The sequence below is a fragment of the Rhinatrema bivittatum genome, chromosome 11 (genome assembly GCF_901001135.1).
Source record: "Rhinatrema bivittatum chromosome 11, aRhiBiv1.1, whole genome shotgun sequence".
NCBI lineage: Eukaryota > Metazoa > Chordata > Amphibia > Gymnophiona > Rhinatrematidae > Rhinatrema > Rhinatrema bivittatum.
Genome location: NC_042625.1, coordinates 58,583,885 through 58,611,021, shown reverse-complemented (window position 1 = coordinate 58,611,021; position 27,137 = coordinate 58,583,885). Strand labels below are relative to the sequence as shown.

The window sequence follows — 27,137 nt, the reverse complement described above, 5'->3', positions numbered from 1 at the left end:
GTCCTTGGATAAGGATAGAGATGCGGAAGAATATCACCTGTTGTGTCCCTTGGATGTCAAGAGACATGTCATGAGGTTTCTAAACTTTTCTGAAAGACGGGCCATCTGTTTGTCTTTCATGGTGGAGGAAAACATGGCAGACCAGCTTCACGGGCTACAATAGCTCTCTAGATTAAGGAGGTGGTCACGACCGCGAATGTGGAGCTAAAAAGTCATTGTCTACTCAGGTTAGGGCTCATTCTACTAGGGCTCAGGCAGTGTCATAGGCGAAGGTTAGATTGTTGTCTCCCATCGACATTTGCCGAGCTGCGACGTGGTCCTTCTTACACACCTTTTCCAGGTATTATCGTCTAGATATGCAAGTCCTGGAGGACGCAGCCTTTGCATGTGCAATGTTGACTGGAACCTCCCATCCTATTCAGGAGTAGCTGGGTATATCCTACTGGTCCTGAATCCATCTAGCCACATGCTGGGAAATGAGTAATTACTACTTACCTGATAATTTCCTTTCTGTTAAGGTGGATAGATGGATTCAGCTTCCTGCCCTGGGCTGCTGAATGATCATGTGATGGTGGTCCTGTGTGATTGCGTATTCCAGGGGATTACTGTTAAGTGTTCATCCAGTCCCTAGACTAGAATGCATTAATTCTTACCTGAGTTCGGTGTTTCTTGTTAATTAAGTACAGAAATGGATGGTTGTTTTTAATCAAGTTTTTGCTAGTCTGTTCACAGTTGCTTTTGAAGAGAATACTGGCAGGCTAATGTCACTGCAGGGCTATATATACTGTGATGTCAGTTTGCTCTGTCTCCATCTGCTGGTAGAGGTGCATAACCCACTGGTCCTGAATCTGCTGGTCGTGAATCCATCTATCCACCTTAAGGAAAAGGAAATTATCAGGACAGTAGTAATTTCTCAGTGGATGTCTGGTCTGGAAAATCAGTCCTGAAGTTACCTGGGTCACTATCCAGGTAACTTTAGGAATAATCATTCAACTACAGACAAAACTGGGTAAGTCCACTGAATATCCTAGCGAATGTAAGTTATCCTAGGATAACGTACATTCACTGCACTGCTCAATGTGAATGTACGACAGTGAATTGCATTGGCTTTAGGGAGGAGGCCGGAGGACTGAAGCAGCTGGACTCTTGTCACGGATGTGGGCCCTTCAGCTGTGGTGTGGTTGATGCAGCCTAGTAATGAAGACTCTAAGACACCAAGAGGGTCTTTTCTATTCTAAATTCTACAATCCCACATTGGCCATTACAAGATACAAGGTACCTGATTCTACAGGAATAGAAATTTTAAGTCAGCTTATTAGAATTCAAAGCCAACTTTTTAGCAACCTTTCAACACATTACAAGAGAAAAACATGATGATTCATGCAGAAAATCAAATTGCTATGTTTACATCAACAAATAAAGAGGTTCAGGGTCTTAGATTCTATGTCAAGAAACCCTTCAAGTCTGAGAATCTGTGATACAGAGCAGTGTGACACGTCAAGCAACATACCTACAAACCCGGCAGAATATTCTACCCACATGAATAGTCCCTGTTACTATCTATAACTGATCGCCTGTCCAGACTTTGGGAAAGTCAAAGATCGACCTCTTTGAAACAGAACAAAGCAGAAAATTAAGTTGATTCTGTTCTACGTGAGGCTCCAGATGCCTTCCTAATAATATGGAGACCGGAGGTCCTTCAAAGGTGCTTTATTAGTTGCCCGACTCTAGGCCTGAGTTTCGCCTGTGAAGGCTGCTTCAGGGGCTACAGTAATAAATAACAATAAATATTATTTGAACAATCCAATAAAATACATAAATATTCAATTAGAATTATTAAAATAATTAAATTAATTAAAACCATGGAAAGAACAGACACATAAAACATACTAAACATACAATCATGGTTAATCTATCTAAAAATAATCTATCTGAAAGTAAAGGGAAACAGAGGAGGGACCTAGGGCAAGAGGAACAAACTCGATTAATCATATAACAGATGTTATAGTTACTGACATTAATTTATCAATCATAACTGAACAGATCTGAGATAAATGTATCAATCATACCTAAACTTACTTAAAATATATTAATAGGCATAATCAATTGGGTAATAGCACAGGCAATAAATGTAAACTAAATATAATTAATTACCTTTTGTAGATGTCTCTAACGAATTTTAGAGATATATTGTCCAATAAAAACAGATGTATAGTCATCCATTAATCAGGAATTCCTCAATTGTGATCAAAAGCAGTTTAAATTCAACTAGAAAAGGTTTGTGAAAAATAAGCCTCTTTAATACAGAAATCCTTTCATTTAAAAACTTAAATTATAATGTGTATTTTAGATCATAGAATTGTGTGAAATATAAGACTATATATAAAGTGATAAAAGTGCTACTAAAGTGTGTAAATAAATCAAGTGAACCATAAATTAGTTATATAAGTGTAATTGATAATTAATTGAAATTACTGAACGTGTCAGTTATGTGCATAAAAGTTCAATGTCGCAATTATATGACGAAACACAAGAAAGGATATTGCAAAAATCGATCCGATTTGGTAAATAATAATCAATTGTAACAATGAACGGGGAAAAAATCAATTGATACTCATAATACTGTATGGCCGCTATGAATAATAGTAATCAAATGAAGTGCTATCTTTTTTTTAAAAAAAATAATAATCTTTTAAAAAAATAATAATAATGAATCCATTTCTGAGCCACTATGGTTGTAAATATAGACACACAATGGTTAATATATCAAAAAGTATTTTAAAATCTAATAGTTGTACCGTATTAAATGTACCAAAAAACGGGGACAATTAAAATCAAAATGTTAATAAAAGTAGTAATGAGGATTGAAAAAATGAATGAATGCAACGCAGTGCACAAAATAAATGCCAAAGCATTTTTGAATTCATATCGGCATATTTAAATTAAAACGAAGTAAGTTAAAATTAACTAGTTTAGCCGAAATTTAAAAGTGCTTGCATGTTCTAATTTATAGAATATCTAATAAGTATACATTGCTTGAGTTTATATTCTCACTCCTTATTACTATGCGGTCGCAGGGACTCGTGGAAATGCAAGTCATGCAATGCTTAAGTTAATCTATCGAGACTACTGCGGCAACATACACAAAAGAGTCATAAAGAAAAATGAATGATTGCATACTTAAATGTTTTATAAACATCACTCCTTTAAAAAAACACAAGAACTTACGTAGCGTTTACTGCGCGTCTGGAATCGAATTGAATTGAAACAAACGTCGGAGGAACTCACACCGGAAGTTTATATGTTCGTATTTGGCGCCAAAACTGCTGTCAATCAATTGGAAGGGGAGTGGACAGAAACGTCCAAACAATATAATGCAATTAAAAATAAACTAAGTGAAAATATCAAGTGTGTGTCAAAAAAATATATAAAATATATAAAATAAATAAAACATCAGTGATATTGTGTGAATGTGGTTGTCTGCAACTGTCAATCACAACTATGGGCGTGATTCACAATCTACGTCATGCTCATGATCAACTAACTACCTTGTCGTCTTAATGCCTCAAAGCGCATAGTGTCTAACTGAGCACTGTGTGTGTGAACGATTAGGTGTAATTGTAGATGGTGAACTACAAAAAATTTTTGACTGCTATACATTGTAAATCACACAGATAAACCCATGATAAAAAGCATATAAATTGGTGTGAAAAATAAGGTGAAAAGAATAACATAAATATAAAATGCATAAAAACAATAGAAGCACTATTGTAAGGAATCATGTCCTAAAAAATATTATAATTTAAAAACAAACCTTTAAGAGGAGTCACGTGATGTGGTGAACGGGATCGGACGCATCTGATCTCGCTCCGGACGCCAGGCTCCCCTCCGCCTCCATCCACTGGCAACAATCTTCTGCGGTACCCCTTTTCTGCTCAAGACGGACTTAGCCTATGTCGATTACCTCGTTTATGTCCAAAACGCCGTCCCCCATGCCTCCTAAGCTGGCAAAACGTGATAAAGAAAAAGGCAAGGGGCCGGATCCCAAGATGGCGCCCGGAACGGCTGTGCCGATGCAGGAGAGCGAAGCACAGGTAACTGTGCCGCTTTCGCTTACGGTGACTGAAATTAAAGAAGCAGTCTTAGCGGCTTTGGACTGCAAATTGACGGGCATTTCAGACCAGATTGGGGCCCTGAGAGAGGTGATCACGGATTATGCGCCACGACTCAATCAAATCGAGGACCGCACGTCCTCCTTGGAAGACGAAGTCACGGGCCTGCGTGGGCAGGTGGCTACTTTTGATAAAATGCTACAAGAGCAGATTGCTAAGACTGATGACCTTGAGAATAGGGCCCGCAGGTCCAATATTCGATGCCTAGGAATACCGGAAAGCGTAGAGGAACACCTGCTTAGGCCTTCTCTTATAAAATGGCTGCCAGAGGCTTTGGGCCTGCCGGAATTGGAGGGCTGTCTAGAAATCGAGCGGGCCCATCGGATGGGAGCCAAGGGTCAAGACCAGTCACGGCCGCGAGTGGTCATTATGAAAATACTCAATTTCCATCACAAGCAACTACTGATGCAAGCAGCTAGGAAATGTGGTACTGTGCAATTCCAGGGAGCAAACGTTCGGCTTGCACCGGACTACTCGGCGAGAGTGGCTGCAATGAGGAGAGCCTTTGCCCCTGTTTGCGGAAAGTTAATTGACAAGAACTTACGGTTTATCATGCAGTTTCCAGCTAAGCTTCGCGTTAATTATGAAGGCAAATGGCAATCGTATGAAACAGTGGCAGAGGCTACGAAGTTCTTGGACTCCCTGAATTCTAGCCCTTAAGTATTAATACCGCATGGAAGGCTATATAGTTAAAATGGAGGGGGAGGGGGAGCTCTGGAAGGTCCGAGCACTCATGATTGACTCCACTACCAGGCTTATGTGTCTGGACGGGTTACTAGTTGTTGGGGTTATGGGATCGGGGATGGGGGTGGGGGGGAGGGCACTGGTGTTATTGGGATTATGTATGCTTTTGAATTTTCATTTTCCTTTCTTACTGGTATTTCTCTGTGTGATGAACACCTTTGTTGGCTGGACACAGCTCTTTACTAGGGAGGGTGAGTTAGGCTGGGAGCTTGCTCTTCCGTTTTTTATTCATCCTGTGTTATGGCTCACACCATACCTTGGCCGTTATGGGTAGTAAATGCAGGATAATTTCATGGAATGTTAATGGGTTGGGTACCCCTATTAAAAGAAAGAAAGTTTTCCAACATTTAAAGCGTTTAAAGGTGGGTATCGCCTGCTTACAAGAAACACACTTAACTGCCCTTGAAAGTAAGAAACTTTGCAGGGACTGGGTTGCTGCTTGCTATTTCTCGGAAGCTAAGGGGAAGAAGGGAGGCGTCGCGGTACTTATCAATAAGAATATCCCCTTTACACTTATCCAGGAAATTAAGGATCCGGAGGGACGGTTTTTAATAGTTATAGGAACTCTAGCAGGGAACACGGTAACTATTGGCACTATATATGCTCCCAATACTCCGGACCCAGCCTTTGTTACTAAGGTAACTAATATCTTACTAACTAGCTCTCAGGGCGAACTCCTTTTGGTGGGAGACTTTAATAGTGTTTTTCAGGCTGGCGTGGATAAATCTTACATTCCAAAAAGCTTCAAGGACTCCGCGGACTCTGGGGTTCGCCAATTCTGTAAACGTCTGGGGCTGTTAGATGTTTGGCGCCTCTTAAATCCAGAAAATAAAGTTTATACACATATCTCTAGGGCGCACTATACCTTGTCAAGAATAGACTACATTTTACTGTCCAAACCCTTGTTGGACAAGGTGGACACAGCAGATATTGAATCTATTGTGATAGCTGATCATGCCCCAGTGTGGGTGGACCTCTGGCTAGCTGCTCCCCGGACAGGACAGAGGACGTGGCGCTTCCCTGGATCTTTACATGCAGATAAGGATTTTCAGTTGTATCTCCGGACAAAGTGGGATGAGTATGCTCAGAATAATGAGCAGCATGTAGTAGACCCCACTCTATACTGGGAAACGAGCAAGGTAGTGTTAAGAGGGGAGGTTATAGCCTATTCTATTGCGCAGAGGAAAAAATTAAACGCACTCATTTTGCAGCTTGATTCCCAGCTCCACACAGCCCAGAGAGTGTTAGCTAACTCTCCGTCCCAGGTGCATAAAGATGCCTATAACGCTTGCCTCACTGCCTTAAATTCCCACCTTCATCTTCGGGCGCAAAAGTCACTTAAAGCCTCTGAAAATTTTTTCTTTCAGTATGGGAATAAATCTAGTAAATTACTAGCACGGATGGTAGCCATAAAACGCCGTAAAACCTTTATTGGGGGCCTAAAAACCCACCTTGGCCATCATGTTACCTCTACTAAAGAGATCTGTACAGTTTTGCGTGATTTTTATGAAAGACTTTACAGTGAGGACAGAGCAGGGGGTTCGGCAGAAGAAGAGGCATTCTTTCAAGATATAAGATTGCCTCAGGTCCCAGAGGACAAGAGGGATTTTCTTTGCAGACCTATTACTGAAGGGGAGATACGGGGTGTTATTAAAACAGGTAAAAACCATAAGTCCCCAGGTCCGGATGGGTTTACCTTAGAATATTATAAAATTCTGAGTGCTTCGTTGGCGGGGCCTTTAGCAGCCTTTTTCAACCATGCTTGTGATATTAACCAATTTCCCCCTTCGTTTAACAAAGCATTTATTACTGTTTTGCCCAAACCAGGGAAGGATTCCACTTTAGCCTCCTCTTACCGCCCCATATCTTTGTTAAATTGCGACTTAAAATTATATGCAAGGATTTTGGCACAAAGAATGAATTCTGTCTTGCCCTCTATTATTTCACAGTACCAGGCAGGGTTTGTGGGGGGCCGAAATGCAGGGGCCCATGTTATTCGCCTACTCTCTGCCATAGAAACATCGCATTCCCTTGGTCTTGAATCCATGGCGGTAGGGTTTGACTCAGAAAAAGCCTTTGATAGAGTTTCCTGGGATTATATGTTTTCTGTCCTGCGGCGTTTTGGGTTTCCCAATAAGATTATACAGGCCATTTCTATTCTATATCATCAACCAATGTCTCATATTGTAGCTAATGACACTATATCGGAAGCCTTCGGTATTGCACGTGGGGTACGGCAGGGATGCCCGCTATCCCCGATTCTATATATTCTTACCCTTGACCCCCTGTTAAGGAAATTGGCTGAATCCTCTATTATTCAGGGTCTCCATTACAAGAATGGGAATTTCAAAGTAGCGGCCTTTGCTGACGATATGTTGGTTTTTCTTTGTAACCCTGCTGCCTCCTTACCACATGTCCTCCATTTACAGGCTGTGTTTGGGACATTTTCCGGGTTAAAAATCAACGTGGAAAAATCAGAGGCTTTGGATATACTGGGGACTTTGCACTCGACGTGGCCGGGTACCTTCCCCTTGAGGTGGGTGGGCACCTCTCTAAAGTATCTGGGTATCCACATCCCTGCCTTACCTAGTAAGCTTTATGGGTTAAATGTCACCCCTCTGAAGCAGAAATTGCTTACCCATCTCGCGGCGTGGAGGGACTTACCCTTGTCACTATCTGGAAAAATTTTGCTATTAAAGATGATGGAAATCTCAAAATGGTTGTATCTTTTTCATATGTTGCCGCTATGGCTTAGGAAACAGGATGTGCGAGATGTTAACAAAGGACTTCAGCAATATCTATGGAATGGTAAAAAGGCCCGCATTCCCTTAAAGACTCTAATGCAACCCAAAGGACAGGGAGGCCTCAATTGCCCGGATTTGGAGCGCTATAATCAAGCATGTTTATTACGGCATGTAAGGGACTGGATCTGTGGCACGGCTTTTTATTCTCCAATGGACCACTACACAGCTTGGCTCTCTCCACACGCTCCTGGGGCTACTCTACACCTATCGGACTCCTCCCTTCCAAAATTAATAACTACCAGTGTGGTGGTACGGCCCCTGCGTCAAGTGTGGAGGCGGCTGTGTCGGCAATTTAAACTTACTCCGGGAGTGACCACTTGCTTACCCATTCGTGGCTGTCAAACATTCCAGCCCGGAATGTCGCAAATGATCTTCAAGTTGTGGTCAATTAAAGGTTTACAGTGTATGTACCAACTCCTGGAGTCGGAAGCAGATCGCTATCGGCTGTGCAGTTTTCAAGACCTCATGGACCGTTTTTCTGTCCCTCATTCTGATCTGTATGGATACTTACAACTTCGGCATTTTATGTTGGAGGAGCAAAAGGCAAATCCGACCTTTTTTCAGGGCCACAAGGTCCGTGATTTTTTGATTGGTGAGGACGGGAAAAGAATGTCTGCCTCCCAATATTACTCGGCACTGGCGATACTGACTTTAGCACCAACCTTGGAGAGCGTTACTGCAAAATGGAATAAGGTTTTGCCACAGGCTGTCTCCTCGCGGGACCTTCAGGCATGCTTTACACATATCTCTCGAACTGTGGTGAATGTCACGCTACGGGACCAGACGTACAAGTTTCTACACCAAGCTTTCTACTCTCAATGTCATGCTTATTATATGGGACTTACGTCAGATATACACTGTACTCGATGTGCCGCCTCACACCCTGATTTCTATCATTGTTTTTGGTCATGCCCAACTTTACAGGTTTTCTGGGGGTATTTGCAGTCTTTAGTTCATTCAATGTGGCAACTTGATCTTCCTCTAGACCCTCGACTTTGGCTCCTTGGCATGAGGGAGCTGGCGGACACCGAACTTACTGGCCTCCAACAGGGCTTATTCCAAAAGATTATTCTTATTGCGCGGGCAGCGGTTTTGGCGCAATGGACTCAGCACACGCCTGTTTACATTCCAGTCTGGAAAACTAAATTTCACAACCTCATGCATATGGAACTCTTAACTGCCAAACACAGTTCTAGTGAGAAATACCAAAAAATCCAATTATTATGGAAGGACTATGTGAAACTTCTGCCAGTGGAGGAATCTGGAGTCATATCATGATGTGTATTATTACTTTTGTATTCTGTCCCCTGTTTTTGACTTCTACACGTTACACTAACTATATTAGTTAAGTATATGGCTCTTCGTAACCTCTGCTGATAATGTTCTGTTTCTTAGCTTATACACCAGTGCTCTGCCCGGGGGAAAAAGGGGGGGGGGGGGAGGTGGGGAGGGTATCTCTGTAGTTTATTATTGTTAAAAAACAACCGGTTTACAGTTTGGTTTCTTTGTGCGATTACCTAACTGGGGTCCTGTGTTTCATAGCTGACTTCCAGATCAGACTCTTGGTTTTGTGTTTCATTGCACTATGGCTCTTCTTGATGTTGTTGTCGCACTCTTAGCACTTTGTGTGTTTTCAGATGCTCTTTTACCTACTGTACTCCAATAAAAATATTTACACAAAAAAAACAAACCTTTAAAATAGTAGAAAATAGTAACTACTTACTTAAAAGTTAGGAAATAAATTGTAGCCTGTGATATACACCCAAAGATACGCAAAAGAAGAATTAATATAAAAATATAATAATTAAACACACTGTTTCAGTAAAATGTATGAAAAATTGTCATCCCCTTAAGACCATACATAATTATAGAAAAACAGAATAATCAATGTCTAAGTTTAGACCATGTGGGGACATTGTATTAAAATCATAAATCAATTTTTGTTCTTGCTGCAAAAGTGTTTTATCTAGGTCTCCTCCTCTCCAATGTATTAGGGGTTGCAACAGGACACAAAATTTGTAATCATTAAAAGTATGTTGTGCTTCTAAAGAGTGGTCAACTAATGGTTTGGATGCAATTTTTCTATTGATGTTACTTTTATGCTCTATAATTCTTTTCCTAAATTCTCGCACTGTTTTCCCAATATACATTTTGTTGCATGGGCAAGTGGCTGCATAAATAACACCTTTGCTCCTACAGTTGGTGAAACGTTTCAATAAAAATTTTTTACCAGTACCAGGGATGATGACATGGTTAGTCTTGATGTTAACATTACATACAGAACATGCGTTACATGGTCTGTGTCCGGCTGGTCTGATGTCTATAGACTGTTTTTGTGGAAGAGCTGACGGAGAGACGTAGTCTTTAATATTTTTGGATCTTTTATTAGATATTAGTATCTCTTTGTTCTCAAAACCCTCTATCAATTGAATCATAGGCCAATGTCGTTGCAAAATTTTGATAATATTATGTGACAAATGGGTATATGTCAGCGGACAAGTGATCTTATTATTTTGACTCTTGATTTTTGGCTGAAAAAGATCAGACCTTTTTTGTTTAAAAGCTCTATTGAGACCACTTACTATATACTTCTCAGGATATTCTCTATCAAGGAATCTTTGCTTCATTTCGCCAGCTCTAAGCTTAAATGTTACGTCGTCATCACAAAGTCTTCTAAGTCTTAGAAACTGAGAGTACGGTAAATTGTTCATTAGAGATCTGTTATGGCAACTGTGAAAATGTAAAAGTTTATTAGAATCTGTAGGTTTCCTGTAAATATTCACACAATATCACTGATGTTTTATTTAATTTTATTATTAATGTTCCATTTATTTATTCATTAATTTTATATATTTTTTTGACACACACTTGATATTTTCACTTAGTTTATTTTTAATTGCATTATATTGTTTGGACGTTTCTGTCCACTCCCCTTCCAATTGATTGACAGCAGTTTTGGCGCCAAATACGAACATATAAACTTCCGGTGTGAGTTCCTCCGACGTTTGTTTCAATTCAATTCGATTCCAGACGCGCAGTAAACGCTACGTAAGTTCTTGTGTTTTTTTAAAGGAGTGATGTTTATAAAACATTTAAGTATGCAATCATTCATTTTTCTTTATGACTCTTTTGTGTATGTTGCCGCAGTAGTCTCGATAGATTAACTTAAGCATTGCATGACTTGCATTTCCACGAGTCCCTGCGACCGCATAGTAATAAGGAGTGAGAATATAAACTCAAGCAATGTATACTTATTAGATATTCTATAAATTAGAACATGCAAGCACTTTTAAATTTCGGCTAAACTAGTTAATTTTAACTTACTTCGTTTTAATTTAAATATGCCGATATGAATTCAAAAATGCTTTGGCATTTATTTTGTGCACTGCGTTGCATTCATTCATTTTTTCAATCCTCATTACTACTTTTATTAACATTTTGATTTTAATTGTCCCCGTTTTTTGGTACATTTAATACGGTACAACTATTAGATTTTAAAATACTTTTTGATATATTAACCATTGTGTGTCTATATTTACAACCATAGTGGCTCAGAAATGGATTCATTATTATTATTTTTTTAAAAGATTATTATTTTTTTTAAAAAAAAGATAGCACTTCATTTGATTACTATTATTCATAGCGGCCATACAGTATTATGAGTATCAATTGATTTTTTCCCCGTTCATTGTTACAATTGATTATTATTTACCAAATCGGATCGATTTTTGCAATATCCTTTCTTGTGTTTCGTCATATAATTGCGACATTGAACTTTTATGCACATAACTGACACGTTCAGTAATTTCAATTAATTATCAATTACACTTATATAACTAATTTATGGTTCACTTGATTTATTTACACACTTTAGTAGCACTTTTATCACTTTATATATAGTCTTATATTTCACACAATTCTATGATCTAAAATACACATTATAATTTAAGTTTTTAAATGAAAGGATTTCTGTATTAAAGAGGCTTATTTTTCACAAACCTTTTCTAGTTGAATTTAAACTGCTTTTGATCACAATTGAGGAATTCCTGATTAATGGATGACTATACATCTGTTTTTATTGGACAATATATCTCTAAAATTCGTTAGAGACATCTACAAAAGGTAATTAATTATATTTAGTTTACATTTATTGCCTGTGCTATTACCCAATTGATTATGCCTATTAATATATTTTAAGTAAGTTTAGGTATGATTGATACATTTATCTCAGATCTGTTCAGTTATGATTGATAAATTAATGTCAGTAACTATAACATCTGTTATATGATTAATCGAGTTTGTTCCTCTTGCCCTAGGTCCCTCCTCTGTTTCCCTTTACTTTCAGATAGATTATTTTTAGATAGATTAACCATGATTGTATGTTTAGTATGTTTTATGTGTCTGTTCTTTCCATGGTTTTAATTAATTTAATTATTTTAATAATTCTAATTGAATATTTATGTATTTTATTGGATTGTTCAAATAATATTTATTGTTATTTATTACTGTAGCCCCTGAAGCAGCCTTCACAGGCGAAACTCAGGCCTAGAGTCGGGCAACTAATAAAGCACCTTTGAAGGACCTCCGGTCTCCTTCTTCTTTTGTTCCTCACGGCTTTTCTTGACCGCCTTCCTCTTTGTTTTTTGGGCCCATTCCTAATAATATGGGACAGAGACCTCATGTATGCTGTTCTTCAATTACCACTTATATCGAAGACCATACAAAAATTCATGAGGGAGAAAGCCATGGTATGCCTGTATCGTACAATTCTCCGTAAAAACCCCTATCCATCCACACTTCTAACCCAGGAGGCCGAATTGTTACTACACTCCTTTGCTAGCAACTCTGAATCTGAAAACTTGGTTGTTGAATGCTCAGTCCTAGCACAGCTGAAATCAAGATACAGAATATATTGATTTCAGCAGAAAGATTAAACAAATTCTTTCCTTCGGTGTTTACTGAAAAGGATGTTGGGAAGATACCTGTTCTGGAGACTGTTTTCAAGGGTGATGATTCAGATGAACCGAACCAAATCATGGTGAGCCTGGAAGATGTTGTAAGCCAGATTTAACAAATTGAAGAGTAGTAAAACACCTGGACTGGATGGTATATACCCCAGGGTTCTGAAAGAACTAAAAGAAATTTCAGACCTATTTCAATTAATTTGTAAGCTATCAAAATCATCCGTTGTATCTGAAGATTGGAAGGTGGCCAATGTAACCCCAATATTTAAAAAGGGCTCCGGGGTGATCCGGGAAACTATAGATCAGTGAGCCTGATTTCAGTGCCTGGAAAAATCGTTGAAAGTGTTATAAAGAATAAAATCACAAAATATTTAGATAGGCATGGTTTAGTGGACACAGCCAGGATAGACTTACCCAAGGGAAGTCTTGCTTCACAAATCTCCTACATTTATTTGAAGGAATGAATACACATGTGGACAAAGGTGAACTGGTGGATGTGGTGTATTGGATTTTCAGAAGGCATTCGACAAAATCCCTCATGAGAGGCTTTTAAGAAAACTAAAATGTTGTGGGATAAAAGGCGATGTCCTTTCGTGGATTGTAAGCTGTTTAAAATACAGGAAACAGAGAGTAAGATTAAATGGTCTGTTTTCACAGTGGAAAAAGGTAAACAGTGAGTGCCTTAGGGATCTGTACTTGGACCAGTTCTTTTTAATATATTTATAAATGATCTAAAAAGGGGTACAACATGTGAGGTGATGAAATTTGCGGATGAAACAAAATTATGCAGCATATTTAAATCTCAAGCGAATTGTGATAAATTGCAGGAGGACTTTGGTTTATTTTTCTTGATTGACTGCCATTTTAATTATTGGGTATTATGCGATGTTTTCTGTTTTGAAATATTTTATTGATATTTGGACATGTTTTAATAATTTTTTAGTTTTTAATTGTTGGATGTTGTTCTGTTCAGCAGCTGTTTTGTAACATTTTTAGTATAGCTTTACAATTATTTCTGTATGGGGCCTCTATAGCAACTTGGCTTATTCTGTTTTCCTAATAGGAAGTGTATTAGTGTTTAGGGCCTGGTATAATATTTGTAGTGTTGCATTTTCATAGATAGGGTTGTTACTGTTTGAGTGTGTTCCATAATACAGGTGTAACTTTGTGCGGGTTAGTTTGTGTGCATTATTGCAGATCCTGGGATTATGTTAGGTGCTGTATTTCGCTTTCCATTTCTCCAGGTTTGCACTACATGCAGAATGGCGGCTTTGGTTTTCCATTCCAGTTTCTGTCTCCATATTTATAATTTGTGTTTTTTCTGTACTTGGTGAAGGTCAGTTCTGGTGTGTGACAGAGGTGAGGTATATTACTAGCATGTAGGCATTTGTATCAATCTTATTTTTGGTTTTCTCAATAGGGTATGCATTAGTTGTAAATTACTGTCTTTTCATAAGAGAGGCTATTGTGCCTGCTAGTAAAGGGAGTTTGTTTTGCTTTTACTGAGATGTCATCAGAACCAGAATATCTTTTCTGTATGGTGACTTGTACAGGATAATGCCCTAGTTCTGCTCTGCTCTCATTGCTGGGGGTCGAGGGGGTTCCTGTGGATGCAGAGTGCATGTTTACATTTAGCCCTGTGATGGTCACATGTTCAGTATGTCACACATGTGAGAGCCATTTGTCAGGTGTGTCCCAGCCGAAAAAAGGTTGAGAACCACTGTCATAGGTAATAAAATTCCAGACCTGTGAGCTTTAATGTCTTTTTATGGATTGCAAGTTGATTAAAAGACAGGAAACAGAAAGTAGTATTAAATGGTCTGTTTTCACAGTGGAAATAGGTTTACAGTGGAGTGCCTGAGGGATCTGTACTTGGACCGGTGCTTTTTAATATATTTATAAATGATTTGTAAAGGGGTACAATGAGTGAGGTGATCAAATTTGCAGATGACACAAAATTATGCAGAGCAGTTAAATCTGAAGCGGATTGTGATGAATTGCAGGAGGATCTTGTGTGACTGGAAGATTGGGCTTCCAAATGGCAGATGAAATTTAACATGGACAAGTGCAAAGTGATGCATATAGGAAAAAATAACCCTTGCTGTAATTACACAATGTTAGGGTCTATCTTAGGAGTTACCACCCAGGAAAGAGATCTAGGCTCATAGTGGATAATACATTGAAATCATCGGCCCAGTGTGCTGTGGCGATCAAAAAAGCAAACAGAATGTTAGGAATTATTAAGAAGGGAATGGAAAATAAAATGGAGGATGTCATGATGCCTCTGTATCGCTCCTTTGTGAGACCACACCTTGAATACTGTGTGCAGTTCTGGTCACCGCATCCCAAAAAGGATGTAGCTGCACTGGAGAAAGAGTGCAGAGAAGGGCAACCAAAATAAGGGGCATGGAACGGCTGCGCTATGAGGAAAGGCTAAAGAGGTTAGGGCTGTTCAGTTTGGAGACAAGGCGACTGAGGGGGGGGGGGGGGGGGGGGGGTATGATAGAAGTCTACAAAATCATGAAAGGGCTTGAACAAGTTAATGTAAATCAGTTATTTACTCTCTCAGATAATAGAAGGACCAGGGGCACTCCATGAAGTTAGGAAGTAGCTCATTTAAAACAAATTGAAGAAAATTCTTTTTCACTCAGCACATAGTTAAGCTCTGGAATTCATTGCCAGAGGATGTGGTTACAGTAGTTAGTGTAACTGGGTTTAAACAAGGTTTTGATAAGTTCCTAGAGGATAAATCCATAAACTGCTATGACAGTAATGGTAATAAGCAATAGTAGCTTGTGATCTATCTAATGTTCGGATACTTGCCAAGTAGTTTTAGCCTGGATTGGCCACTGTTGGAAACAGGATGTTGGGCTTGATGGACCCTTGGTCTGACCCAGTATGGCATATCTTATGTTCTTATGGTGAAGGCAGATCTAGATATGGTTGTCATAGATAGATATGTGGTTCAATAAAATCATATCGGACTATAATCTTTTTAGGAAGGATAGGGATGACTGAAAAAAGGAAAAGCTCTTTGTGTAAAAAAACAAAAAACAAACCTCCAATATGCAGGATGCACTGTGGATCATCTTGGAATTGGCACTTCCATATACACCAGTTTGATGTAATGACCTCCAACTCGGATGGAAGAACTGGACAGAGATCTAGTCAAAGGTGTGTAAAAACTGTGAATGAAGGGGGAGTTACTACTAGTATGGATTGCGATATTCAATACAAAAGTCACAAGAAAAGCTGCTATTGCACAAAATTTAACAAAAAAACCCCCACATTTAATTAGGTGACATGAACAAAAGGACCATCACTAAGCACTACTGGTCACAGTCCTTCATTGCTTTTTAAATAATCATTGATCCAAAAAAAATTGTGTTTGGTTATTTTTATGCAGTTAAAATTGGAAATCCACTTATCTTTGTATTTATTGTATGTGCTTATCCTATCAGTTCCGACATGCGCCGTGTTTCAAGGTAAGTCTCTGTTTCAGGGAATTGTCTTATAGAAATCAAATGCTGAAATACAAAGGGAAAACATAAGCATAGAATACTAGTTTATAGCACAACAAGTTAAGATCCATACACACACTGTCCATGACATGCTCATCTTTTCTCCAGGTTCAAGACCAACCCTGGCAGCATACTGATATTTATATTGACCCGTTAGCAGACCACAGCTTCCAATTGGCAATTTGATACAAATCATGACATCACTAGTAAATATGCTCAAAAGGTTTAAAAAAAAAGGTATGAACAAGACCTCAGAAGAAACCGGGAGAGAAAAATCCAAAAAATCATTCAAACATTGAATCAGAGAATACCAGTCAATTTCAGCATTTAAGTCATATGGAGCAGTAGAATTAACTGTGAAAATCCAAAATTGTTCTCTGTATTCCAAGTTTAATTCGAATCCTGAAGGAAGTTGTCTGTTCAATGTCACCCGTTTTCTTTCTTGTTCATGCCTTTTTTTTAAAACCTTTTGAACATAGTTACTAGTGATGTCATGATTTGTGTCAAATTGTCATTTGGAAGCTGTGGTCTGTTAATGGGTCAATATAAATATCAGTATACTTCTGGGGTTCATCTTGAACCTGGAGAACAGATGAGCATGTCATGGAACAGCATTAGTGATTGGTTTCACACCCTCCCTTTTGCTGTGTGCTTTTTTTGTGTGATTTGTATTTACTCCATACTGACTGCAGAAACATTTATCTGCCATTTTGTTCTGTTCTCTGGTCAGAAAAGGTTACAAGCTTGTTATCTTGGATGAAGCAGATGCCATGACCCAGGATGCCCAGAATGCCCTGAGACGAGGTAAGGAGGACTTCGGGTGGTGAGGAAGGAGTCTGTATGTCATAGAGGATATGAATATAAAAGGTGTGCTGCAGGAACTTGAAAAGTGTAAGAGGGTTGGCAGCTTTGTTTATGATTAACAGCATTTCCTGGGCAGTAATTGGTTTGGGAGGAAAAATCGAGAGATGGGTGCCAAAAATGTACTGTGAGGAGAGTTGTTACTGCAGAGCCTGAGGGCTGCAATAAACACTTCATGGGATTACTTAGGGCTAAGATTTTGGTTTATTAGAACCGGTAGTGACAAAGCGGAGAATGAGTTGAAAGAGAGAGCAAAAGAGGGAAAGGGAAATAAAGCAAAAGGAGAATAGTGATAGACAATAGAAGATAATGGTAAATGTTTCTTCTGAGGAAGGCAGGGCAATTCAGTATTGCGTCTGGTTCTGCTCAATTTCTTTGAGCAATATGACAGAGGGATTAGTAGGAAAGTTTGTCTTACAAATGACACTGAAATCTGCAACAAAATGGACACGCCTGACTCTCAGATGCTTGGATGTTCAAAGGCTTCTCCTTTGGTATTTGGAAGTGACTAATGCTTTTCCCAAGTCCAACAGACTTCAAACCTTTTGGGGGTCCACGTAAAGGGGAAGCGGCTGTCTGGATAAAGGAAGCCATTGTCTCAACTTATGTGCCGAAAGGAAAGAAACCTCGGAGTTGGAGCACCAGAGATTCCTGAGGTTCATGATCCTAAAGGAACATTTTCAGTTTCGAGCCCTTCCCTTTGGATGGCGACAGCTCCACGTAGCTTCACCAAGGTAATGTGGCTGCTCCCACCACCATTACCATAGGGAGGGTGTGTTGGTGTATCTGACTCTGGAATACTGGCTCATTCATGTGAAATCAGATGACCTCTGACAATCAGCACATAAGTACTGATGTGCTTGAAGTATCTAGGATGTGTGGTGAACCTAGCAACAAGCTATTTAGTCCTCTTGCAAACTCTGGAGTATCTGGGAACTCAGTTCGACACACTGGCAGAGAGCGTGTTTCTCACGGAGAGAGATTGCTGAAACTGTAGAGTCAGATTAGGCGGACAGGCTGAGTTGAGCATTCTGACCCCACAAGTGGTCCTTGAAACAGGAAGTGGCGAATCAGAACTTCCGCCTCTGGGAGACCCCGGACGTAGGTCTATTCGCATACCCCTGCAACAGGAAAGTAGACCAGTTCTGCTCCCTGTACAGGGGGACGGCAAACCAGCCTCAGATGCGTTTGCCCGCCATTGGGGCAAGGGCCTTCTGTACGTGTATCCTCTGCTTCCCCTGGTGACGAATACTCTCCTGAAGCTTTGACAGGGCAGGGGGACTATGATCCGAGGCAAATTTGGTTCTCACTCCTGCAGAATCTCTATCTCCGGGAACCAGTCAGTCTGGGGACTTCCCCAGATCTTATCACGCAGGATCAGGGCAGGCTGCACCATCCCAATCTCCGGGCTTTGTCCCTGATGGCCTGGATATTGAGCCTGCAGCCCCTCAGCCTCTTCAATGATGTGTCTCTAGTCCTGGTGGCTTCCAGGAAGCCTTCCACTAGGAAGTCTTATGGCCTGAAGTGGAAGAGGTTTTCTGTGTGGTGTGAGCACCGCGGCCTGGATCCATTCTCCATATTATTCAGCCAAGAAGAGGGCTGCCATAGTACCACATTGCAATGACTGATCGCATTAAAGGTGGTGGTTCCAGTACCAAAGGATCAGGAAGAAACAGGCCGTTACTTCATTTATTTTGTGGTCCCAAAAAGAAAGGATCCTTTCATCCAATATTGGATCTGAAGCAGGCCATCAAGTTTCTACGAGTGACCAATTTCCAGATGGGAACCTTGCAATCCATGGTTATAGCAGTACAGAAGGGAGAGATTCTCACTTTGCTAGGTTTGATGGAAGCCTATCTTCATCTTCCAATCAGGAAGGATCAGCAGCGGTTTCTGTGTTTCGCAGTGCCTAGCCATTGTTAACAGTTTCAGGCCTTGCTGTTCGGTTTGACTACGACACCCAGATCCTTTTCAAAGGTCATGGTTGTGGTAATGGCACAAGGAAGGCATATTGATCCATCCATATCCAGACGAAAAATTGATCAAGGACGAGAGTCAGATGGTGTCTTGCAGGTTTGTTTGTTCAGTTGCTGCAGGAGCTTGGATGGGTAGTCAGTACATCCAAGAGCAGTTTGGAGTGCACTCAGACTAGAATATTTGGGAGCTCGGGTCGATACAGCTCGAGGCAAGGTATTTTCAGGCCCAATCAGCGTCTCACATAGTGAGCGTCAACAATGTTCAGGCAGATTATCTCTGTCGCCATGCTCTGGATCCAGGGAATGGGAATTGGCAAATGATGTTTTCCAACTCATTGTCTTCTGATGGGGGTCAACTTGTTTTGGGTTGGATGGCAAGAGATGTGAATACGAAAATGCATCACTTAGACAATTGGGGTCGACATTCTCGTGCAACCATGGCCACAGGAAGAGGTATTGAACGTATTTTCTCCATGGTCAATGATCGGCAGAGTGCTTCAGAAGATAGCTCGGCACCCAAAATTGGTTGTTCTGGTGGCTCCGGATTGGCCTCTGAGGCCTTGGTATGCCGGTCTTCAGCAGCTGTTGGTCAACAGGTCTTGGTGTTTGCCAATGTGCAGGGACTTGCTACGTCAGGATCTGAGCCTCCACGAGAATCCCGATTGGTTTTGTCTTATGGTTTGGTCCTTGAAAGGGCTCGACTGTTGAAGCAGGGTTATTACTTGTTATGAGCTTGGAAGTTATCTACATCCTCGGATTATGTACAGGACTAGAGAATTTTGAGAATTGGTGTTTAGAGTAGAGGTTTCAGCCCACTCTGGCATCTGTTCCTTTCATTCTGGAACTTTTGCAAGAAAGCTTGACTAAGGGATTGGCCCTTAATACTCTGAAAGTACAGGTAGCAACTTTGGCTTCCTATAGGGGACTTTATCCTTACAACTGGATGTGTCTAGGTTCTTGAATGGAGTTAAGTATATTTGACCACCTTTGAGGATACCTGTACCTCTTTGAGATCTTAATTTGGTATTGGCCTTTTTATCAGGACTTAACTTTCAAGCAACTTTCCTTGCCTTTGTTAAACAATGAAGACCGTATTTCTGGTCTTCATATGTTCAGTGCAGTGGATTTCAGAGTTAAAGACACTTTCTTGTCGAGAGCCTTTCCTATTGATTACTCCAGATAAAGTGCAGATTAGAACAATGCCTTACTTTTTACCAAAGATAGTTTCAGAGTTTCACTCGAATCAGTCCATATTGTTGCCGTCACTGGATAAGGGGTATGGACAAGTAGGAGTTTGAGAAGTTACATCCTGTGGATGTGAGGATGCATCTTTTGTGATACCTTAAGGGTTACTAAGGAGTTTCGGAGAATAGATCGTCTCTTTGTCCTTCATGGAGCTTCTTGTGCCATGGTGCCACATTGGATTAAGGAGATAGTAGTGGCAGCATATGTGGATGTGGATATGCCATTGCCAAAACAAATTCGAGCAAATTCTACGAGACTGCAGGCTGCGTCTTGGGTGGAATTGTAACTGGTGTTTCCATCTGAGATATGTAGAGCAGCAAAGTGGTCTTCCTTGCACAGCTTTTCCAAACATTGTCTAGATGTTAGGGTTCAGGAGGATACATCTTTTGCAAGAGTAGTGTTGACAGAAGCTCAGGCAGCCTCTCACCCTAGGTGGAAGTAGCTTTGGTACATTCCAGTTATGTGGACTGGCCTGCCGAGATGAAGAGGAAGGTGAAATTACTTCTTACCTGATAATTTCCTTTCTTCTAGAACTGGCAGACCAGTCCACATTCCTGCCTTGGGCTTCCTATATTGCATATACAGTTTTATTGCGTCTTCTGCAGGGACATTTCAGATGCAGGGTGGAGGCAGGTGATGAGACCTGGGTTGATTAAGGGCCTGGTAAATTTGTGCCTTCCATTCCCTTTTCTTGGTCAAGAGCTTCTTGGGCTACTGGAAGTTTAAAAATACATTTTTTATTCTCATGGGGAGGGAAGGTGATTTGTTAAAGTTTACCAATTGAAGTTTTGCTCAGTTGTCCACAATTAGCTTTTCCAGGAATACTGGCTGGTTAATGTCGGTATAAGGGAGTGGCATTAGCAAATCTGTTGATCTGTCTCCATCTACTGGTTGGCGTGCAAAAACCTAGTTGTATGGACTGACCTGCCTGTCCTAGAGGAAAGGAAATTCAGGTAAAATTAATTTCTCCTTGTTTCCTCTTCAGTGATAGAGAAATTCACAGAAAACACCCGGTTCTGCTTGATCTGCAATTACCTGTCAAAAATTATACCTGCGCTGCAGTCCCGGTGCACACGATTCCGCTTCGGCCCACTTACCCCTGAACTCATGATACCACGTTTGGAGTATGTCGTTGAACAGGAAAGGTGAGTGCAGGTCCACTCAGGAGTCGTTTGGTGCCAAATGAGAGTTTGGGGTTTGATTCCCAGCTCAGGTTACAACCCCCCAATCTAAGAATGCTGCTAAAGTCGCTACTGGAATATTGCTGAGCTTGGGGCTAGTTAGAGTAGCATTAATAGTTCATTGGCTGAAGCTTGTTCTGGATTCTAGTGGTGAGACTATATATGCTGACAGCTAAATGGATCGCAATAAGGAGAAGAGTTGCTCAATGACTTCCTTATGCGGGTCAGGTGGAAAGTAGTGAGAGAGAGGCTTTAAACAATGGCTTTCTCATGAGAGCCAGGTCTGATGCAGTGAAGGAGTCTGTTAATAGTGGCTCATCAGTGAGAGCTGGATGGGAAGGGGAGGATGAGTACACTATAAAATCAAACACTTTGGATTAATGTAGCCTTTCTCTTTCAGCGTTGATATCAGTGCTGATGGCATGAAGGCTTTGGTGACTCTTTCCAGTGGGGACATGCGTAGATCTTTGAATATTTTACAGGTACATTTACTGGTGATCCTGACTGAAGCACTCCACTAGGACACTAATGCCAAGTGAATGCACACTTGGTCCCGCTGGAAACCACAACATCTGGCTCTTGTTTCAGTGTTGTCTTCCATATTCTGACTTGTGTGCCTTTATTTGATCTGTTGTGTTCAGATCTGTTTTAAGGTCTTACTAAAAATTAAATAAGGCTTTGCTATTTGTGTGAAACCTTTAATTATTAATTTTCCAAGTAAAAAAGTATTTTTTTTTTCTGTGGGGTTTTTGGGGTTTTTTTGCCCCTCTTACCTGCCATTATCTTGGGATGCTGCTTGGTTGGTGCTGTTGCTGGTCAAGGAATAGAAGGGAAATCTCTTTTGCAACAGCCTTTCCAAGACACTCTTAAGCCAGTGCAGATCCATCCATGTGTTGGGAATCTGCCTCCTACCAAGGGGCAATTCAGCCAGCAGGACGGCTGGCTGATTTGGTGAGAGCCATGGTAGAAGGTAAGGATGGTCTCAGGTACTCAGATCTATGGTGTGGCAAATGAAGAGCCCTGCTGTGCAGCCAGCGGCCGAAGAAGAGCTCCAAAATGTGTATGAGAGAGCGAGAGACTGGCCCTGTGAGAGTAAGTGTCAATGTATGAGAGGGTGCCTGTGTGTGTATATGAGAAGGGGCCTGAATTGTTCTGTTCTCATACCAGCTGTCCTCTTTGGGTATAGCCTGCTTCTGCAGAGACAGTCCTGGGTGGATGTCTGGATCCGTATGCAAAGAGCTGTGAATGGCAGCCAACTCTCCCAGACCCCACTAATCTCCAAAGTAAAATTCCACTTTTTGGGGGGGGGTCTCAATTAAATCATCAGTTTGGTGGTATTTTATACATATATGATTTCACTGTCATAAATCATGTATGCAATGGTTGTTAAAATCATATTTGGATACATGTCTGCGTGGTCTTGAAGGTGGAGGTCTGATATCCTTTTAGGATCTTTGACTAAGGGCTTACTCCTAGAAACATGCAGTCAAGGGTATATCAGTATAATAGACCTGGGGTCTATAGCACTGTTGAGTATTTTTGAAAATGTATTAAATCACAGCTCGGCAAATTCCATCCTAATGAAATAAGCTTGTCCTTATCGTCCCCAGATCAGTCCAGATGCATAGATTTTTCTCCCCTACCACCAGACGGAGTGAAAGAATAAAAGCTTTACTGTATCCATGGAACTTAAGCAATGTGCCACCGGTGCTCAGTGTTCTGTCTCCAGCAAATGGTAAAGGTGCAACACCTGCAGTTGGACTTTGGAGACCTAAGTTATTCTCATGAATGTTAGGCTCTGTTATAGGACCATCCCCCTAGTTGAGGGAGTCGTGCAGGGGGTCGGTGGTACTTGATGTTTTGGACCCTTACTTGGACAGATGTGATGGTAGCCAGTGGTGCTGGCTCCCTTACACATGTGTCTTCTCTCTATCTCTGGATCCTCCTGCCCTCCACAGAAGACTACCTAAGGGACGTATGTAATTCCTTTTCTTAAACAGGGGGGGGAGTCTGTTCCCTTTAAGAGGTTTTGTTTTAAAAAGAAAAAAACCCAGTGATCAGCAGGACGGCTGGCTGGTTTGGTGAGAGCCATGGCAGAAGGTAAGGATGGTCTCAGGTACTCAGATCTATGGTGTGGCAAATGAAGAGGCCCTGCTGTGCAGCCAGCGGCCGAAGAAGAGCTCCAAAATGTGTATGAGAGAGCGAGAGACTGGCCCTGTGAGAGTAAGTGTCAATGTATGAGAGGGTGCCTGTGCGTGTGTATATTTATTTATTTTTAATTTTTATATACCGGAATTCCTGTATACAATACAAATCAATCCGGTTTACATGAAACGATAAGTTGCCCTGGTCTGGGGGGTCCGACCGGGGCTTTTTACAAGGAACATTGAACAGTAACAATAAACCAATATATATATGAGAGGGGGTATGTGTGTGTATGTATATGTGTGTATGAGAAGGTGCCTTGTGTGTGTCTGTATGTGTGTGTGTGTGAGAGGATGCCTGTGTGTGTATGTGTATGTATGAGAGTGTGCCTGTATATAAGAGTGTGTGTGTGTGCGTGAGACAGGAATCATGTGTGAGAGATAGAGGAAGCAGTTGTGTGTGTGTCTGTGTGTGAGAGAGACTGAGGAAACATTTGTCTGTCTCTCACCAAGCATGTATGTGTGTGTGAGACAGAGGGAACATAATTTGTTTGTGTTTGTCATGGATTGGGGGTACACACAATCTCAGAGTGACAGGTATGGAGAGAGGGGAGGGTTTTGAAATCCTTAGTTTTAATTATTGGGTGTTATTTGATGTCTGCTGTTTTGAAATATTTTATCAATGTTTAGGAAATTTGTACAGGAACTTCTTATTGAATATTCTATTCATCAGTTGTTTTGAATTGTATAATTTTTAGTATGGTATTACTGTTCTGATTGATTTATATTTCTTGATTGTATTGTTTTGAGGAATAGTGATTTTCTGCTTTTCCATTGTTCACTGCATATAGAATCTGGCTTGTGGTTTCCAGTTCAGTTTTGTCTGCATGTGTGTGTGTGTATGAGAGACAGAGGAAGCATGTGTGTGCAGAGAGAGCACAGAGAAGAAAGTGAGTGTGTGTGAGAGAGATGGAGGAAGCATGTCTGTGTGTGAGAGAGGGAGTCACAGGAAGTGTTTGTGTGTGAGAGAGGTACAGAGAAAGTTTGTGTCTCTCTCTGACACACACACAAACTCTCCCTCTGTCTATTACCAAGCATATGTGTATGAGTGAGAGGGAGCATATTGTGTGTGTGCATGCGTACCCCTAGTCAACAATAATCTTAGGATGACAGATTTGGAGAGCAGGAGATTTTTAAAAATCCTTATTAGTTTTAATTATTGGGTGTTATTTGATTTGTCTACTGTTTCAAATATTTTATCGGTTTAGGAAATTGTAAAATTATATATTGGGGGGGTGTCAAAGGAAGTATCTGCCCCGGGTGCCAAATACATTAGGTATGCCACTGTTCCCTTCCTAATAATGCCTAACATTCTGTTTGCTTTTTTGACTGCTGCAGCACACTGAGCTAAAGATCTTTTTCTTAGGTAGTAGCTCCTAATATGGAATCTAACATTGTGTAGCTTACAGCATGGTTTATTTTTCTCTATATGCATCACTTTGCATTTGTCCACATTAAATTTCATCTGCCGTTTGGAAGCCCAATCTTCCAGTCTCGCAAGGTCCTCCTGCAATTTATCACAATCCGCATGTGATTTAACTATTCTGAATAATTTAGTGTCATCTGCAAATTTGATCGCTTCACTCGTCATAACCCTTTTCTGGATTATTTATAAATATATTGAAAAGCACCAGTCCAAGTACAGATCCCTGAGGCACTCCACTGTTTACCTTTTTCCACTGAGAATACTAACCATTTAATCCTACTCTCTGTTTCCTGTCTTTTAACCAGTTTGCAATCCTATCCAATGACTTTTTGTTTTCTTAGAAGCTTCTCATGAGGGTCTTTGTCAAGTGCCTTCTGGTTCACCTTTGTCCACATGTTTATTAACCCCTTCAAAAAAAATGTAGCAGATTTGTGAGTTAAGACTTCCCTTGGGTAAAGCCATGCTGGCTGTGTTCCATTAAACCATGTCTTTCCATACGTTCTGTGATTTTGATCTTTAGAATAGTTTCGAATGGGCTGCAACCTAGGGAAAACAGAATTCAAATCCTGCTGCTGCTTCTTGTGACTTCACCCTCCATTGCCTCAGGTACAAACTTAGGGCCAGATTCATTAAGGCTTTTCTCCCATTTTGTGTCTATGGGAAAAACGCTTAGTGAATCAGGTACTTAGACTGTAAGCCCTCTGGGAAAATAAATAAATACCTATGGTGCCTGAAATCTGTTTTGAAGAGCCTGAAAGAAATGGAATATAAATCCCTGGTTTTTCAGAATTGGATTTTTTTTCCTGCTTCCAGGTTAATGATGCTTTGGATCTCCTGGAAGGGTCAAAAATAGAGACATTAGTGTCAGCTGTTACCAAGAGGCTCTTTATTCCAGTGGAAGGCTGTGTGATGCTAAGAGTCACTCAGGATAGAAAGATGGAGCTCCATCTTACAGAGGCCTGCTAGATTTCAGTGCTGGTGTTCTGTGCTGCAGGGTGCAGTAGTTGTCTGGACTCAAGTCTGGTTGCACTAGGTAGACCAGATATCTAGTGACATTCTCTGCCAGTGCCCTTTTTAGTGTAGAGGCAGAGTGCCTGGAGGCCAGTTTAGTTTTTACAGTGGATGCCTTGTATGGTTTGCTTCATATGTTGAATATGGTATCTGTGGTTTTGGCTAGGAGTCTGTTCTGGCAGCTTAACAGAGTTGCAGAAAATTAGTTCAGGAGTTATATACCTTGGAGAATCATAATCCCATAACTTGCCAAATAATTGGCTTAAAGGGATTTATAGAACCTTCCCTAGTGGGCAGGAATTAAGGGGGACCAGGTGTTATCATCCTGGAAAGAATTCCTTCTCGCAGTGGTGGGAGGCAGTCAAATCACAGTCCTCTCAAAGAGGCTGTGGTGGGTCACAAGAGCCTCTCTGGGCCATCAGTATCCTTTGTCCACTCCCTGGATGTATCCATTGGGGGGCATTCAGCCTGTTTTATGAGGAGTAGACCAAGGTAATGACAAACTAGTCGAGGTCCTGTCCATCATAAGGAAAGGTTACACCTTAGAATTGGCACATCCAGAGCACAAAGCCTTCATGGTTTCTCCTTGTGTCTCCTGTGACAAGAAAGCCATGGTCTGATTCATGCTAAAATGGCTCTGGGAGCTGGAGTTGGTAGTATCCGTGCTCCAAGGGAAGCGCGGACAGGTAAGATGTTCCATTTATTTCATAGTTCCAAAGAAAGAGGGCATCTATTAGCCCATTCTAGACCTAAACATTGAATGCATCCCTGTGGGTGTTTCATTTCCGAATGAAGGCTCTATACTAGGTCATTACACCGCTCAGAAAACGGGAATTTATTTATTTATTTCACATTTTTTATATACCGGTATTCGTTTTCACATCATAACGGTTTAACAAAAGAATAGAATTCTTGGCATGTTTTGATCTCACAAAAGCCTATCTGCATATACCTCTCCAGAAAGAACATCAGAGGTTTCTCATATTTGCAGTATTAAGGGACCATTTTCATTTCCGAGCCCTTCCTTT

General features: G+C 40.7%; 2 protein-coding genes across 3 annotated transcripts in view; one reads left to right on the top strand and one right to left on the bottom strand.

The window, feature by feature from the left end:
* The window catches only part of RFC5 (replication factor C subunit 5), a 69,987-nt gene that overhangs the window by 22,216 nt on the left and 20,634 nt on the right, over positions 1–27,137 (top strand). For both annotated transcript variants that reach the window (XM_029619558.1, XM_029619557.1), the window contains exons 5-7: positions 16,936–17,009; positions 21,273–21,432; positions 21,869–21,950. In XM_029619558.1, coding sequence (XP_029475418.1) covers positions 16,936–17,009; positions 21,273–21,432; positions 21,869–21,950 — 316 coding nt within the window. The remainder of the gene's footprint in view (positions 1–16,935; positions 17,010–21,272; positions 21,433–21,868; positions 21,951–27,137) is intronic.
* WSB2 (WD repeat and SOCS box containing 2) overlaps positions 16,170–27,137 on the bottom strand; it is a 126,264-nt gene continuing 115,296 nt past the window's right edge. The window contains exon 9 of the mRNA XM_029619556.1: positions 16,170–16,211. Coding sequence (XP_029475416.1) covers positions 16,205–16,211 — 7 coding nt within the window. The 3' untranslated portion in view covers positions 16,170–16,204. The remainder of the gene's footprint in view (positions 16,212–27,137) is intronic.